Genomic DNA, 18,338 nt, shown 5'->3' on the forward strand with positions numbered 1-18,338 from the left:
TCTGCAAAAGAGCTGGTGACTACATCTGTCAAATAAACGCAGTGGAGTAAATGTTGTGACATAGGAAGGACAAAGCAGCAAAAAATGAAAATACTCATATACCGTACCAGTGCAAGTATCTTAATATTGCACTGAAGAGCAGTAGTTGTGTATATGTACTCAGATACATTCCATCACTGGGAGTAGATTACTGTAGATGTGGTCTTCTGTGCAGGGTTCTCTGCACTCGCTGGACGTGCGAACAGCCTCGTGGTTTATGAGTCTGTAGATGACCCACAAACCGCGTCCGCAGGGGTCCACTGCGAGGCGGAGTGAGCGGGGATGCGGGGACAGGACAGCGGCCCCGAGCTGAAACAACGACCATCGGAGGAGGAATAGAGGAAAGCAACCGGAGGCGTCGCAACCGGAGGCGACGGGACGGACACTGCTGGAAGGGGCTGGAGACGGGAAGCAGCAGTAGGGTCCCTCGGCCAGAAGCCCAGCCCGCCCCCGCCTCAATCCGGTGGGAACACTTGGCTCATCTTAACTTGCTCATTGTTGGGACACACAGCAGGCACAGTGACTCCCTTTTTTGTCGACGAGGGCACAGTGGACTGAGAGGGCAGCCGGGCGGCCAGTCGGCCATCACTGGGTCCTGTGTGCTGTGGTTTCCGAAGGCCGGGGTCGGCCAGCAGGCGGACAGGAAACAAAACAGAGGGAGCGAGGCCCCGGATCCCGTGTCTTGGCTATGGCTTCAAATGGGAGGACATGGAAGGTCTAGATAGTGACTCCACTGACGGGGAGAAAGGAAATAGAGGCAGGGAGGGAGGAGGAGAGCCGGGATCTGGGCCACATCGCCGTCTGAATGTCCCTGAAGGGCTGCCAGTAGCTGAACGAGACCTCTATTCAGTCACCATCCCCGCTGATCCGAAGTCAGCGCTGCTCTGTCTTTTCCCCCTCGGAGCTCTAATCTCCCTCCCCTCTCGGTGTCCTCCCCTCACTTTCTCCCCCCTCACACTGTCTCTCTCTCTCTCTCTCTTGTCTAACCACCATCCCATGGCCGTGGAGCAGAGGGGAGCAGGTGCTTCTACTAAATAGTGAAAGGCTGCAGTCACGGTTTTTTTGGTCTCGGTTTCAAGGACCCGTGCAATGAAACCGACCGGAGAGGAAACATTTAAATGCCGTCGTCTGATTTTGAAGGTTTAAATGACGACGGTGAACAGTGTCGTATCCTTAAAGCCCCCATCCACTCAAAAATGTGTTTGTTTTCTTGTTGCTTTCTTCACTGGGATATTTGACCTTCACTGTGCAAAAATAATGCACGTGTTGCACTAGTGTGACGCTAGAAGGCTGTTTGCTGAGGGAGGAAAGTTTAATGCAACAGTAACAACAATCCAATGACGTGATTTAGCATCTTTCTGTAGCTTGGAGGACATTTTGCTGCTAATATACTTTTAATTAAGTAAAGTCACGATTGCAGGACTTTTATTTCCCGCACCACCGCGCTTCTCCTGCGGTAACGCCGGTAAGAAGTGCAGCCCTGCTTACGGTCTCTGCGCGAGCAAAGTCCACCCGCGGCGACCTGAAAACGCCACCATCGTCCGAGCCCTCCGCCAGCACAGCGCTGGCCCCGACGTCTGAGTATTCGCCTTCCATTCCACGCCGCCACCCCCTTGCTCTGAGGGATTTCCAGGGTCAGTAGCACATACCTACGATAATGCACAGTGTACTGAGGAATCTGCTCCTTGGGGTCCTTCCTTGAGATGCCTGCTGTGCACACATTTTAGAGAAGAATGGTCAGAATGCAGGCTGACGCAACCGATGGTAAACATGCGAGGAATGTAGATACGCATCAGAGGAAACGAGATGAAAACAGGAAGGAGAAGAAGAAGAAGAAGAAGAAGAGCCTTCAGCCAGCCTTTGGGCCTGGGTCCATGACACGGTTGCCCCCTCACCCCCCTCTCTGAGTCACTGTCCCATCCGGTCCGACCAGAACTTGGTCGGGGGTCACAACCCCAACCCCTCTCCCCCGACACTTGGCACCCAGCATTGGGGAGAATGAGACTCTTGTTCGGAACCTGCCCCGACTTCAGATGCCAAGATGAGTCATCCGGAAACTCGAAGACCTCGGTGTTTTTTGCAGGGAGCTGTCGCCCCCTCCGGCGCGCTCCCCTTCCCCAACGTTTACAGGCTGCGGGTCCTGCCGAGGCGTCGCGTTGATTGGACGTCGGTGACGTTTTACACGAGGTGCCAAAAACTTTTCATCCGCGTAGAAACTTCTTTTTTCGGAGGCTGCCCGTGGCGATTAAAACAGTCGCATTCAGGGAGGGACGTTTTATAACATCATCATTGTATGAATATTACAAAACCACTGGCTGCTGCTACAGCCAGAGCTTCTACTACAACCACTATTCCTACAGCTGCTGGGGCCATTGTCTATAACGGCTGCTATTATTGTCCCTAGTGGCACTTCTTTTTGCATTTAGCAGCAGTAATTACTGTATGACTGTTATTTCTACCTACGGAAATTTCTAGAGTAGCCGCCAGTTGTAATCCTGCTACTGCTCCTGTAACTGACACCATTGTGACTGTTATGGCCAACGGCGTCTCATTTTCTTCCGGACCGCGCCGGCTGCGATCTTTTAAGTGTGTCGGTTTGTCGTGAAATTTGTCGATACAACCCGGGAATATCGTAGCGTGCGGGCGTCGCGTCGAGGCGAGCTCCATGTCAAAGTTAATCAGAGAGATCGTGTGTGTGTTAACTCTTTTAAACATCTTTTAAAGAGTTATATGATGAAAGTCTGGAGCTTGTAGTTGGGAAAACATGGCTGTACCAGGCAGGGAGGGGAAGATGTTATCAGGTAGTATTAATGGATTCTGTCGCCTCCAGTGCTTTTTAAATCTGTCTCTCGCAAGTGGTGCAACTCTGTTTAAGTGCAATATTAAATCACTGTAACATCCCCGTGAGCCGGTCGACTTAGTCTCCAAAGGGTGGAGGGGGAAGGCAAGATGGACGACTTGGATGAGTCTTTGTTTTCATTTTTCCGGTACAGGTTGGGATTGTGCCCTATTTGTTTTAAAGTCTGGCTGTGAAAACGAAAGAAGAATGGTTTTCATCGGTTTCTTTAGCTTTATTCCTTAAAATCGTATCAATTCTGTGGTGCTTTATAAGCTAACGGTAACTGCGCATGACGCTAACAAAAATTTAAATGGATTTATCATAATTATTATTACCAATGATCCAGAACCCCCCTGCTAGTACTACTACTACCATTATTGATGCTACACCTACCACTACTGCTCATTTCACTTCTACTACTGCTTCTGCCACAAATATTTACGAATATGCATGTACTGCATAATATATACATAGTACAATACAAAGACAGATGCGCAAATCTACTGGCTGGCCTTAAATGATGACAGCACTGGACACTGTTGCTGAAATGCGTGACTAACTCCGTACTCATCATAGAAATATCTCTCCCGAAAAGACAGGGCCAACGAACCTGGCGTGTTTTGATTGTTCCTCGCGGCGAACAGCCTGCGCTTCCTCTCGGAGGAAAACCCTCCCGACGTGACCCCTCACGTTGCCCCGGGGCAACACCGGCTCGGCCCAGGGGGGACAGACCCGCCGCAGGCTTCGGACTGCCCGTCAGTCACGCGGCTCCCATCGCCGGGGGAATGTCGGGGATCCGGTCCAGGACGGCTGACCTCAGGTGACTTCTTCAGGAGGCCCGGTCATTTCCTTAGCCTTGAAACTTTATGAGCTTTTCCATGAACTAACACGAGCCAGTGTTAGTTCCGTCTCACACACGTTTTCCACTGAGCTTCTATGGTTTGGAGATTTTCTTCTTGACGATATTTTGAAATATCACCACGGTCTCCAACCGGTGTCAACACTGGTAGCTGATTCAGGTTATCCGGGCGGTGCATTCGGTTGGGGGAGGCCAAGAGGAGCGGGGCGCCCTCTCCTCCTGAATACACCGCTACGCACTCACGCAGCTGCCAGTGCAATCGCCGTCTATAGCTCTAGAGTTACTCTGACTTCCTGATGGATGGTGACCTTTTGTTAAAAAGCTGATATGAGCCCCCCCTCGCCTCAGCTGCACAGAAACCACCTGTGAAACCTGTGGGAAAACTGTTCTTTCTTTGCATGTTCTTCACAATTCGATGGGGTTTTGTGTGTGTGTGTGTGTTTTTAAATTCTCTCATGGACTGAATTCTTGTGCTCGGAGTTAAAGAGACTGAAAGGTAGCTACCGAAGTGTCCGTGTCAAACTGGCTCTCAGAAGACTAGTGCTGGATGAGCGATTGGAGCGGTGGGTCTGCGAGGGAACCACGAGGGCGTGTCGCCTCCTAGTGGACGGAAGAAAGCTTGTGCTCTGGCCCGGTTCTGGCAGCTTTGGTATTTCAGTGCGGTCGTGTCGCACAAAAAGACCCCAGACCCTGACTAGTTACTCATATGTCAGAGGTGGAAGGATATTTTTCCAGTGATTGGACTAAAGGTGTCATGGCCCTGAAAAAAAAAAACAGCAAAACTCTACAGACTAAGTGTCACAGTGTCAAGTGCATGAGCTGATCCCCTGAGAAAGATTAACCCAGTTTTTAACACTACCTGATGTCATGTCTGAATCAGTTTAGACTGTAAAAATGACTTTGTCATAATCACATTATTTCCTTTGTGATAACTGCCCGTTTTCATAAGTAAAGGCAATCGGGGCCGATTTTTTTTGGCCCCCGCCGGCTTATCACTTATCACAAACACAGTTTTATTGGTAGCCTTGAATGTAGAAACTGCACTAGCTGCCAGTGCTTCACGGGATGATTTCTACAGTAAATTCTTAATGTGCGGCTATAACAAGGATCCAACCTAATAAAAAGGAAAAAAAATCATATGTGAAAACACTCGTTTTTAATGTGTTTAACTATAGATTTTTAATCCAATTTTTATATTAATTGTTTTTTGGAAGCCAGCAAACACTGATCAGCATAAAAAACGTGTTCAATTTAAAAATGGAAAAAAATAGAAGTAAATAAAAGCTTTGTCAGTAGATTGATAGGAGACTGTTAGTTACCACTGCTGAGCAAAAATCTGCAGAGAGCTCATTCATCATAAGGGAAGGCTCCTTGATGCCCACGTGAAGTGTTTACCTACACATTATTCCATCATTCGTGACGCGCGTGAAGAGACTCACCTTTTTAAAAAAAAAGCAATCTAACATTTAATTTCAAGCTGGAAACTCCTGAAAAGTTACTGCTGACTTTAATCATCTCAAAATGGAACGGAAAAATACTTCATTCCATCACTGCTGAAGTGAAAGCCTGCAGAGATCTGGTCTGGTCTGATCTGATCTGATCCGTTACAGGCTTGGTCCCACTTGCGGCCGTGGGAGGGGGCGGGGGTCGGCACCCCTCTCGCCCCCAGAGTGGCAGGTCACGTCCCCCTTCGATAGGGAGCCCGTCAGGAGCCCTGACGCAGGTCAGAACACAGGTCAGTGTGACATGGAAGCTCAGGGGAAGACGAGGGGAGGAAACACGAGCTGATCAGAGAGGATCCCCTACAGGTTCCTCTAGAGAACAGGGCGAGAACACAGTCAAGGGCCACTTTCAGATCTGGCGACCTTCCCCTCGATAGTGTCTTCAGAGGACTGAACAGTTACTTTAGTGCTCGGCTGCTTTAGGGGCCCCGGCGCTCGACAGAAAGGCCGAGAAGGTGCTTTGTGAGGGGTTGAACAACACTAGTATTAAAAAGTCACTCTTGAATCAACAGTCGTACAAAATGACAAATTCAGATCCTGGTGGGTTGTTTTAGGAAGGATTTTCATCACAGTCAGCAGGAGACGACACGGTCATGTAATTATCTTTTAGAGAAAATGATGCTTTCGTCTGTGACTTGAAAAGCTAATGCTAATGCATTAGAGACACAAACCGGTGTTAAGTATTTTCTACACTTGATGAACCAACCCTGCCTCCCGGAATTTATGTTTACATGCAACTAATTTACAACGAAATAGGTTTCGAAAGAAATGTAATGAGGAAATTAACGTGCCGGGCATGTTTCGAAAAGGTTGATTCTGACCATTTTTTTCTGATCTTGCAGCACAGTATCCATGTGCAGTGACTACAGCATTATTAAACTTCTTTATGGTTCTGTTTAGACTCTCACAGCAGCTGGTTCAGGTTCAGGAAAGATCCTGGTCTGGTTTAATACAGTCTGGTCTGGTTTCACAGTGACCTCAGACACAATGTGTTTATTTACATTTAACCAAAATTACAATCTCTCCCCAACCTTAACCAAAGTGCTTTTGTTGCTTTTTCGTTTCTTCCCACCATCCACCCTGCGACTTCGTTCGTTTAAAGAAAGAAAAAAAACCCCAAAATAATCCCCCCCAAAAAAAACAGTCAGTCTGTGAGCTGCTGTCTTTCATCACCATGTGAATGGGAAAACAACTTAGTGCTATATGAGGATATCGGGACATCATGCAAATCTCCTATCACCCACGTTTAACCCATCAAGGGGCCGGATGCTCAGGTAGTCTCTCTGGTTGGTGCACCTGACGAGACCTGGTGGAAGGACTTGCAACACCACGCCCGACGATTGCCACCTCACGAGCGGGTGAAAAAGCAGCAGATCGGGGACAGAAGAATCACCTTAAAACTGAGGCTTCGCCAACCACAGGACGGACACGACGCTGTGAAATTAAAAACGCAATGTCTACTGTACAGACAGGACCCGTGTCACCCACCATCACACCCTCAACACGCCATCTGCTGTTTCAAATCACCCCGAACCCTGCGAGGCCAACGCCGACATAGAGGCAACCGTTGGGGACTTCTTTATGTCTTGAAAGTTACGTTAAAAAAAAAAAAAAAAAACGTCAAGGCCCTCGGAGCTGGGGGTGGAGTCACGGGAACATTTGGTAGGGTACAAAAGTGTCTACGGGTGAGCAAACAACAAACCAGGCTTCAGTGAGCATGTACATGGAGGTTTATTGTCAATGCAACGAAAACATCCTCAGAATTTTATTCAGCTGGTGTGACGACTGAATTGGCCCCATGTTGTCAGGACTGTTTTCATCGCCCACTGGAAAAAAAAAAAAAGAACCGTGTTAAAGGCAACTAAGGTACATTTTCTTATCAACCTCCCCAAAACATTTGTTCCGTTCAGCGACAGAAGTACAGCATGTTCTGTATACGTCCATCAAACTCGTGTGTGTTGCGTTTCTCTCACCGTTTAACACTTGTACAGCCTGTTCAGTCTGGTGATGTCATTCTTGCTCATCTGGGTGGCGGTGCCGAATTCAACATTAGCGTTGGGGATGGGCACCATGGTGGGCTTATTGTTCCCGGAGAAGGCATACCTGGAATCAATACGCGGGTTGAATTATGTTTGGCTTTTTTTTATCAAAAAGAAGAAGAAACGATTGGTTTATTGTCTGAAAGAGGTTCAGTCGACTCATTGGCTTGGTCGGCTTGCTCTCGTTGTGTGGAGGGGCGTGACCGCATCAGTGTTACGATGCATGTCATTTGAACGAATGACACTAAAGCTCGGGAATCAGTAGAAAATACTTCCAAACATGGCAGCGAAGAGTTGTGCGACCGAATAATTACACAATCCATCAATGATTTATCTGAGCAGACGGACGTTAGGGGGAACGGCGGCTTCCTCAAACCTGTGGTACTGCATGACAGAGTTGTAGTCGTAGGGGGTGTTCAGGTTCAGAGTGTTGATCTTGTCGAAGGCGTACTCCCAACCTGAGAGGGAAGAAAATCACACAAAGGGTTGGGGGAAACCTGAAGAACTGGCTTTTTTTGATCAACTGTCAGTTCATCAAGAAACTTAGTTTAGCATCAGGAATTGGGTGAAAAAAAAAAAAAATGAAAGGGCCACAATCATCGCAATTCGTTTTTTTCTGTCGAGTTCAGCTTTGGTGAACTTTGACCTACAAATCTGCGCTGTTGACCAACAGCGAGGCGTCTTGACAGTGGGGAGTCCAAAACCCAGGAAGCTTTCGTGGCGCACCATTTTCGCTTTTACTCAACCCTCTCTATTTTTATTTCACAGTGATGCACAGGTTCATTTCACTGTGCCCCTCTCCAATCTGGAAAGGCTCCGGGGGTTTTTTGAGCCTGGGCCCAGTCCACTGCTGAACAGGTATAACCGGCAACCGCTAGACACCTGCTGCGATGTAGTCAAACCGCGCCATAGTACGTCTCCCCAGCAGAGCTGGTTTTTGCCACTGACGGGCTCAGGTCGTTGTTACAGTTATTAATTAGTAGTCGCATCCCTGACTGGGTGTAACATTGTGATAAATCTAATGTTAGGCGTGTGCGGTTGTGTGTGAGCGGGTGCCCAGGTGCTGACCCGACTGGATGTTCTCCCACAGGATTCGGATGTGCTGGTCTCTGTCGGAGCGGCACTGCTCGTGGTTGAAGCCGAGGGCGTGGAGCAGCTCGTGCTGGACGGTGCTGTGGTAGAGGCAGCCCTGGCGGTCCAGGGACAACGTCTGGGCGTAACCGCGGCGGCCGACGTAGGAGTAACAGCTGCATTCACGCAATTAAAACAGAAGGTGTTAACAATCGGACCGGGCAGGATTAGTTCATGACCCGGTTGTGTCTAAGATTCAGGGTGTGGGGCTGCAAAAGGGATTTAAAGTTTCCCTCCTGCTACTGACAGTAGAACTCACCTTCCTCATCTCAATATAATGCAAGTCTCCACTGTCTGATAATGTCAGTGAAAATTATACTGAGGAAATATTATTTTATTAACAACTGAGGCCCTCTGACAGCGTAATACACACAATCATTCCAAATGATATCTAGCACTAAAATACAACTCTAAACTTTATTTAAAACTGTATTTTTAAATCCTTGTTGAGAACCAAACGTTTTCAAATATCCCACATAATTCTGAATATGGGGAAAATTGCATAAAAAAATAATACACAATACATCCAGAATATTTCCATTGTTACACAAGGATGCAGCCAGATAAAAAAAAAACCGCTAAAACAAAGTGATATGATGCACATGTGCAATGTTAACCAAAGACTTCATCTGGGATGGTCCATACTGATTGACATGCATTATCTAGCCAACATGCCGTGTATAGTTTACACAGACACAAACCCATGGTTACCCGTTGTTGGACCGGATGCTCAGGTAGTCCCTCTGGCTGGCTCTTTTGACGAAGCGAATGCAGGAGACGTCGTGGAAGGACAGCAGCCCACGCTCGATGATGGAGCGCTCGCGGGAAGCTGCGGGAGAGACACGTGCAGGGAAGAGAGAACGCAAGCCCGTGAGGCTTTAACGTTTGTCACTTCGCAGCTTTTGTCTTGACCGCTAGTCTTTAAATCTCACTGGGGAAAAAACTGGTTTAATAAAAACAAATTAGAAAAGGAAGAAGGGAGAAAAATGGGAGGAATAACGGTTTAAAAAATGGGACAACTTGAGAAGAAATGCAGAAGTTTACCCACACAAATATCTGTGGTGCTTTAAGGACTGTTGTCCAACACTAGAAGAGTTTGCTGAAGGGTTCAAATTAATCACAAGGACAAATATTTACCGAAGGAATTTTAATGATGTTTGGTCCCATTTTTAAAGGTATGTAAAGAAAGAGACATACCAGAATGAAAAATTCCTTAACCACTGCTTTGAGATTTGTTATTATGTGTGTGCAATTTTAACGACAAAAAGGTTTAAAAAGAAAAGATGGGAAAAAATTTTAAAAATGAAGGCATTAAAAACTCTATGAGAAACCAAACAAGATTTGAAAAGTTGTGCCAAAACGTTTCATAAACGTTTGTTCGGCAGTTTCCTTTATGACTTGTTTTTCAGCCCAGGAGCTTTCTCATTTCTCTAATCAAAACGGTCGAAGGTTTGAGTAATAAAGGATATCACCAAATTCCAGTCTTTTTATATACGAATACCTCCGATCATTCCCTCTACACTGTAATTGCTTTGTAGGGAAAGAATCCGGAAATCTGTCAAAACAATAAAAACCACACAACACTGATTCAATCTCCAACCTATTTCCAGAGATCAAGTGTCAAGTTTCTTTAAATAGTAAATAATCCGCTGTCTTGGTGAAAGTTTGATGGTTGATATTTGAGAACGTGAGCACAATGTGTGGCTCCGCGTGGCATGAAATGTTTTACTGAACAGCAGAGATAAAATCTTTTCTTTTTTGTTTGAACTCCCTTTAAAAAAAGATGGCTCAGTCACTTACAGTAATGTGTGGCGATGACGTAGGGCACGTAGACTTTTCCGTCAGCGGATTTGCTCCACATGCAGCCCTGGGAGGTGCAGCGATCGGCGTTTCTCTCGCTCTCGTTGTCATAGGCAACGTCGTCCACGACCAAGGGCTCCTCCTCCGTACGCACTGTTGGAGGAAGACACTAGAGGCTCACAGAGCGAATGAGTTTCGGCTCGACCCTTAAGGGTATACCCACGTACTACTGGAAGGTTGGAAAAAAAAAAAATCGACGCCAGCATCAGCAATGTTGGGACGTGCAAAGTGTCTTACCAGCGTCCTTGTTGGCCCTCCACAGGAGCTCAGAGACAGACGGGCCCTAGATGAGGGAGACGACAGGGGTCAAGGATGCGCGGCCCCTGTCTCAGCATTTGGTTAAAGTAAATTAGTTCCGACAGGTCATGGCAGCTCTTGTTCTGAGGCTGCCTCATTGTTAAACGTGTTTAAAAGTGGAGTTACACTGACGGAGGGCAAGTTTTTAAACGTCCCCACCTACGAAGGAGCCAGACACCCGGCCCACAAGGCCACGTTGAGTCTCTTTATGGTCGTTCCGTGTCCTTTCACAGTCATTTATGTCCATGCCATTGTCACTTTGAGCCTCTCGGTGTCCGTCGGTTGATTGACCGTCCAACAGGACATCTGAAGAGTCTCTCATCAGGAAGAGACAGGGGTGTTTTGCGTGCGAGCTGATTGCTCATCCAGCAGCCTGATGCCTAAACGCTATACACACACTGACAGTTAACGCCAACGGCCGCGTGCCAACGACTTCAGTTCTGCAGAAACTTCCAGGGGTCATCCGTAAAGACTCTGGGAGTCTTAAAACATACAAGTATCGTCTTTGATCTACTGTTCATTTGCACAATTTCTCTTTTTTCACGTCCGTTTTCAAGTGCAGTCCTTACACACACACATAGCTGGCTCTGTTTTAAGAAATGAGGGGGAATGCTACTGTAAAATAAAATAAAAATAAAAAATTTGAAAAAAATTAGCTGCAATAAACTGTTATTGTAAAATAAAACATTTATGAGAATTAGTTGCGTTCTAAAGATTCATTTGATAATTCCAAACACATGATTATATATATTTTGTCTGCATTTATTCATGATGATTTCTATCACAATGTCTATTTATTGATCTCATTTTGAAAACTCGGGGTTTCCATATATGCAGGGGCTTGATATGAAGTCTTCTGTTGCACCTTTAAGTACGATTGAAATCAAACCCTCATTTTATCTTTTTGTCGAATCCTGTCACTTTTGAAAATCTGAACACAAAGGTTTTGGAAGTGTCCTCACCTTCTCCTCAGCCCAGGAGCAGCCGGAGACCACGAGGACGATCAGGAGGCCGAGGGTGCACCTCAACGAAGCCATGTCACCAGCCCGCAGGTGTACAGCGTGAACATGTGGATCCTGCTGCAGCTCCTGTTTATAACCTTCAGTTTATCTGTTAACTCTTGAAAAAAAACCAAAAAAAAAAACACGCTGCTTTGCTCAGTGATAAGAGGCACTTTGCCTTGAAAACACACTGGCGGTTCCCACCTTAACTCAGCCAAATAAACTGCAGGGGACCCGGTGAGAGTGTCGGCCCTGAGGACACCTGGTCGATGTTTATGGATCCTGGACTACCTGTTGCATAAAGGAGAAACCAGATTCATCTTGATAATGATTTCATTTGTCGTTAATCCCGCGAAACTACAGTGGCACATTTTATTTTTTTTACGGAAGCCCGTTTTTACAAAGAAAATAAAAAACTAAAAAACATTTTAAAAAAGCACATGAACTGTTTGGGAAACAGCATCACATAAAAAGTGAAATAATGAATTAATAAGTCATGGTTGTGATTTATTATTCCATTATTTGACTTCATATCTCAAACGTTTCACTAACAATCTCAAACTTCTAATGAACTGAACCTTTTTCTTTTTAAGGTAGAAAAGGACTTAACACTGACTTAATATCACAAATTATGACAATAGCCTTAGACAATTTGGCCTCAGAAAGTAACACTTCTGGCCTTTTAAGTCAAAATGATGACGTACAAATTCAACATTTTAATTCACCATAAGTGCTTCCATCACTCTTCTTTTTCTTCAGTTTTTGGCTGAACTGCAACAGCTGGGTGAGCCCTGTAAACGAGAATGTCCGTGATTGACTGGCCGACTGACTGAATGACTAAGTGAGCGACTGACTGAATGACTTAGTGAGCGACTAAGTGCCGACGTTACACCCTTGGTTGCCCGACTGAGTGTTGGAGTTTCCCCAACTGGTCGTTGCTTGTTCAAACGAATTGTCGCAATCAGTTTCTATTGCAGTCAGTTTCGTATGGTGATTTTGTCAGGTGACGTTTTGGTTATAAAAATCGGGATTTCAGCAGTGAGCAGCAGCAGCTGGGAAACGGCCCGGAAGCGACTGCCGGTTAACGCGTCGTCTTAATGGGCCCCGCTTCAGTCATTATTTTATAATTGTTCCGTTGTCTGACAGCAGAGACGGGTAAACCTGTTGTATGCTCTATTAAATTACTGTATATGTGAGCACAGAGAGTAGGACAGAAGCAAACAGATAAAAGGGCCGTCCAGCCACGTACTGGGTTTTGACCTAATCTTGTTTTTCTTTTTCCCAGTACAAAAGGGCTTCAACACTAAACAGTGGTGAACAGGCAATGATTTCCAGTGGTGTGCTGGTTTTTTTTCTGACTCACTTGTCATAACTGTGACTCATTAACTCAAAAATAGGACTTTTTATTTTATGAATTTGACATGACATCTCAGAAACCGTGACGAACAGCCTCATCGTTTTGCCTTAGAATGTGAAATTCTTGAATTATCAGTGCGATTTATTTCGACGTAAAAAAGTTACAATTTTGATTTACCATAGGTGTGTACGTTGTGAGGGGGGAGAATCCTCTCCATGACCATGAACCCTGAGGTGAATCAGGTGAAATGCTCCTTTAATAGTCATGGAAACAGATATTTCCGTACCAAAGTCCACTTCCACACGTAGCGAAAGAGTTCAACTGGGAAGTCATTCCATGTTGAAAACACATCATAATCGTAATTTTCCTCACAACGTACTATAAGTAATGACTTATTCGATTTTCTCAATTTTTGTATCTTTGAGAATAATTTCTTGGTTTAAAATCTGGTCAGAATGAATTTGACTCACAGACAGAAACATTCATACATAAAACTGTATTTTTTGAATACACAAGACAAGATGGAATACAGAAAGACTAATTTACAGATTTCAGCTTTTTCGTCACAATTTTTCGCCCTGTCACAGACGTTTCAGCAGCAGCGCGTCAGCTCGGATGTCCACGATCTCCTGGTCCTGTTTCTTCGACAGCCCCTCTGGGATGGGAACCAGCCAGTACTTACCATCGCTGTACTCTTCCCCCTGTACTTGCGGTTGGCCTCGATTCTGAAGAATCGCATGGTACTTGCCACCGGTTGCGGTGGAGGTGAAGGTTTTGGGTTTAGGGTGTCGCCTCAGCCATGTATGGGGTAGAATAACCCCCCCCCTGCCATACTTCGGACCCGGCCCCGGCTGTGGAGAGGAAACGACACGTTAATATTTGACCATCTAACCTGAAACACTGCGACGTTGACGGGGGCTTTCCTCGTGGTCTCAGAACACTTTAAACGCCGTTTGGCGAACTCTAAGCGGGCTGTCATATGCCATCTAACCCCTCTACCGTAAAGGCCTGATCGATGGAGGCGGGCTCTCCCGTCTCTGCAGCTCTGTTAGACCGACCGTCGGGTTCTTGGTCACTTCCCTGACCAGGGCCTTTCTTCCTCCGGTTACGCAGTGTTGCTGGGCGGCCGACTCTGGGCCCGTTTCACAGTGACTGGGGCCCACTGTGCTCCTGGGAACACTCGGAGCTTTAGAAATGCTTTTATACCTCGGTCCCGATCTATGCCCGGACGCAATTTTGTCTCGGAGGTCCCGCAGAGAGTTCCTCGGATTTGAATGCCCTGGTTTTTCGTCCTGACATGTGGTCTGACTCGTCCCAAGGATAATTAAAGCAACGAGAGGACGTGCACGTGGCCATAATTTGGAGCGCCGCAGCAAAGGGTCTGGATACTTTTGGAAATGGGTGATTTAAGTTTTTGATTTTTAATAAATCAAAAAGAGTAGATTTATGGGCATAAGTGGCAATTTTATCTGTTGAACATGAAACATACAACACAATAAAGTGTGCAGAAAGCGAAAGGGTCTGAATACTGGCTTAGGCCACTATATGAGGCCCCGCCTCCCCAACACAGACACAGAATTTTTCTGTTGTTTTTTTTTGTTTTGCCAAAGATAATAATCATCATTATCTTCATCATCATCATCATCATCATAATAACAGAAATAAGATAAACCTCAAATCGGGATTTGATGATGCCCTGGGCGCCTGTCTTCGACGTCCCATGGTAGGACACTGGCCCCTGCCCGGGCTTTGAGTCCCTGGTGGTGCAGCGTCCTCGCTCTCCCAGCCAGGCATTTCCGTCTGGGTATTTATCCGGCACCTGAGACGAAACTACAAGTACAAATAAATCATATTCGGCAGGGAGGGGGGGTCCAAGTGAAGCGAAGCGTTCACAAGAAATTGAAAAACAAGACGCGAGCGAAACCTTCACCGGGGCCAAGACGCGCTCCCGACCTGCTACCTAAACTTCAGAGTTCGACGTGAAGCTGATTTTTCGTAGATTAAAAATACAGCCGGTCCTGGGAGCAGCTGCCTTGACCGTTCAGTTTGCTTACTAACCCCTGCCCCTCCTAACGGTGCGTCCGCTCCCCGAGCTACGCCTCCTACATTTGACTCGCTCTTTGTGGCACATTTCGACCTTTTTCTTTCGAGAGCTGCGTCAATCACTTGTCCTCTCAGTGCAGTGGCCCCATTCATTTCACATTCGGGACTGTGCAAGGCCTGTCTCGTGCCGTCTTATTTGTTTTCCCATCGATTCCGGGATTTCAGTTCAGAACTTAACTCTTTCTGATTTCAGGTGACAAGTACATTTCTTTATTATGACTTATAGGATAAGAGTCGGTGATATTCTGACTAACTACTGACCGAAAATGATTTATGCAATAATTTATTTCTTCCTTTTAATGTGGGGGACGTCTGAGAAAACCAAAAGCTGTGATGAAAGTTGCAAGAGACTCTTTTAGATTTGAACAGATTTGAAAAAGGGCAGTTCCATAGTTTTTTCTCCGTCCACGCCACATCCAGTCAAACTTGGACAACATTAGAGAGGTTCCTCCTAGAGGAAAGGATGCTTAAAAAAAAAAACGCAGTGTGACAGTATTTTCGTTTAAGTCGAATCAAACCGCAGCCTTATTCAGCTTGAGACCGAAGCGTTTCCATCCACGGGGGCGTTCGTACACCTCCCTGCCTCTGTAATACGTCTCCGTGTCCTCCTCTTTCATCAGTGGTCACACTCAGGATCGAAGGATTCTTCCTCGTCAATGATGATGTTTCTTCCTTGTACTGGAGGGGTACTGTGTGGGGACAAGGTCTTTTCTTTTTGTACACGACGTAAAACCAGAAAAACAGACGTGAAAAGCAGATGTGACAGGAGAGGCCACAGGCTTTACGCAGCAGAGCTCCCCCTCGCCTCCACTGAAGAAGAAAAAGAAGAGAGAGCAAATAAAAGCTGAACTGATAGGAGTCGCGTACAGACAGTCCCATGAGTGTGGACGTGAAGCCCGTGACGGCCGTAATCGGCCACAAGGCCATTCCAGCAGGGAACCCTTGAAACTCCGACCTTCGACCTTTCAGGAGATGTGACGCTGGCATTGCAGAGGATGGAGAGTGCTTCGAGTCTGACCTCTCTGTCACTCATTCGGAGGTTGTGAGTCAAAAAATAAAAGCTTGGGGGGGGGGCAAAAAAGAAAAGTGACGATGGAGGGCTTCTTCCTCTCTGACTGTGTCTTGGCTCTGATAAGGACGACACAGGGTTGGGTTCATATCTAGAGGGAAAAAGAGCAGCTCACCAGCTGCATGTTGCATAAGCCGCAGCACATGAAGTAGTTTCACTCTCGATGCCGTTGGTCTCCGAGGGGAAAATCGCATTAGGGTCATGACTGCTGGTTACCACTGCCATGTACCCCCCCCCCGATACATTTTCCTGATGTACAACTAAATAAAGCTGTCAATCCTCACACACGAGAGCTAAAGGGACCAACAAAGTCTGACTTCAGAACGTTTATGACAACCAAACTACACCCGCGGCCTTTCTGGACCGGATACAAACTTAAAGGACAAAAGCTTTTTATCAAATGTTTTTCTTTAACTTAACTGCAAATGAAAACCTTACACTTACAATATGGATGTTTGACACTGTTATAAAGTCGGTCATCTGCATTTTGAAGACACCCTAAGATGTACTGCCCAGCCTTAACCCCCCCCCAGGGTCCCATAGATGAATGCCTCTGGGTCTGGCATCTAGATTTCATCCAGGCCTCATTGGGATTGTGCTCTAGCCCCCATGTGGAGGGGGTTTACTATAACTCAGCGGGGAGGAACCAGTCCTGACAGTCGGACAAAAGAACCACAAAAGAAACTTCGTGCCTCAGTAAAAAAAAAAAAAACAAAACACCCTTTATTTAATCCAAAACTCACCCAACAAGTTACCAAAAGTCTACAAGAATGATGGTTATCGAAAGTTATTTAAAGTTAAAGAATTAAACAACAAAACTAGACAAAACTCAACACCTTTACCGAAGATCAAAAGAGGAGGGAGGAGAGAAAAAACAAAAATCAGTCTCAAAAAAATGAAAAAGGAGTTGCTGAGTGAACGGGATGAGAGCAGAAGAGCCTCTCCTCCGAGTCCGTTTGGCCTTCTGCTGACACAGTGAGGAGGCGCAGTACGGATGCCGTACATGAGGAAGAGACGCAGCTCGTCCTCACCGGGCGCCATGATCCCACGGTCTCTGGTTCACGTTCAGCGTGGTCACGAGGAAGAGGAAGAGCACTTCCTGCGTACGTGGCCTCTCGCTCGGCTCAGACCAATCTCAGATCAGAGAAACGCTTAAATATGAACATACAAGATAATCAGTGCGGTGTAAAGTATATCTAAAGGATGACGACACCTTGTAAATACAAAAAGGCGAATTACTTAACAGTTGCTGAGCACATGGGAACACGACATGAACAGGACAGGTGATTCATTAGAAATGAGCAGGAGAGTAGGTGTGATCATTTAAGTGATTATGAGAATACATGTGATCGATAAACGATCGTGGTCGCACCAGTGGTTCCGAGTGTAGGCGCTTAATGACGAATGAACACAAGGGCAAATGAGCTTTTAACATAGTCTCAATCGATACGCTGGCATTGCCGAGCGCGCTCAGCGCCTCTGGTGCGGCGTCTCGATCGACCGCATTTACAGTTGGCTCAGCGGTCTTCTGTGGAGAGGGAAGTCGGAGGCTTCTGAAGTCCCGTCTTCCGGCTGGGTGGACTAAGGAAACCCAAGAGAGCGGACGAGGGACTAAAGCTCGTATTTATGAGCAGACGCTTCCCATTAAAAACAGGTCAGGATTGTGCAACAACTGGCGCTGATAGTTTAGTAACTAGTATAGTAACTGGCAAGAGTGTGATGAAATGCAACGGTGAAAGACACACACAAAAACACACAAGTATTACCACACCTGTGAGGAGGGTGCATGTCTTCAGTGTCTTCAGTCACATGAAGCATGTAAATTAGGGGGTTTACTGTGACTCAGTGGGGAGAAACCAGCCCTGACAGTCGGACAAAAGAACCACAGTCCTCTCCGAGAGGACAGTTTTTAAACCGCCAGATGGCTTCATCGGAACTGCTTATCTGATGATCTAGCAGCTCTGGAAACCACCACGTCTTTCCTTCATCGGAACCGGGGATCCGTGTCCCGGCAATATCTGCAAACCCTTCGAAATCTACGGTCCGACTTTCACACCCACGGCTGGCCAGCTGTCAGCACACTGGGTTTAAACTTCTCTCTCAGCTTCCGCTTTTCATTCTTTTTACACGTGAACAACGCCATGAATGTCTCTCAGGGTGGACTCTCTGAAAATGTGCATTTTCTACATTTTTAAGCCAGATTTGCATTATTTTAGCAAACTTTCAAAATGTTAGTTGTTTT

General features: G+C 46.3%; 1 protein-coding gene across 1 annotated transcript; it reads right to left on the minus strand.

Annotated features, from left to right (window-relative positions):
* Window positions 1-7,215: 7,215 nt before the first annotated feature.
* On the minus strand, window positions 7,216-11,603 carry LOC120793296 (high choriolytic enzyme 1-like). Its single transcript, XM_040133232.1, has 7 exons — window positions 11,529-11,603; window positions 10,507-10,552; window positions 10,210-10,362; window positions 9,121-9,238; window positions 8,347-8,525; window positions 7,655-7,736; window positions 7,216-7,342 (listed from the first exon to the last, which is right to left on the minus strand). The coding sequence occupies exons 1-7, from the start codon at window positions 11,601-11,603 to the stop codon at window positions 7,216-7,218; spliced, it is 780 nt and encodes a 259-aa protein (XP_039989166.1).
* Between the last annotated feature and the right edge of the window lie 6,735 nt (window positions 11,604-18,338).

The sequence above is a fragment of the Xiphias gladius genome, chromosome 8, assembly GCF_016859285.1.
Source record: "Xiphias gladius isolate SHS-SW01 ecotype Sanya breed wild chromosome 8, ASM1685928v1, whole genome shotgun sequence".
In the NCBI taxonomy this organism is placed as follows: Eukaryota; Metazoa; Chordata; class Actinopteri; order Istiophoriformes; family Xiphiidae; genus Xiphias; species Xiphias gladius.

Bases quoted from the DNA above. Each gene is read 5' to 3' on its own strand.
- LOC120793296 (XM_040133232.1), bottom strand. From the start codon at position 11,603: ATGGCTTCGTTGAGGTGCACCCTCGGCCTCCTGATCGTCCTCGTGGTC. The intron at 10,363-10,506 runs GTAAGACACTTT...TTCCTCCAACAG, and splicing joins GAGGGCCAACAAGGACGCTG to TGCGTACGGAGGAGGAGCCC. The intron at 9,239-10,209 runs GTAAGTGACTGA...TCTCTCCCGCAG, and splicing joins CGTCATCGCCACACATTACT to CTTCCCGCGAGCGCTCCATC.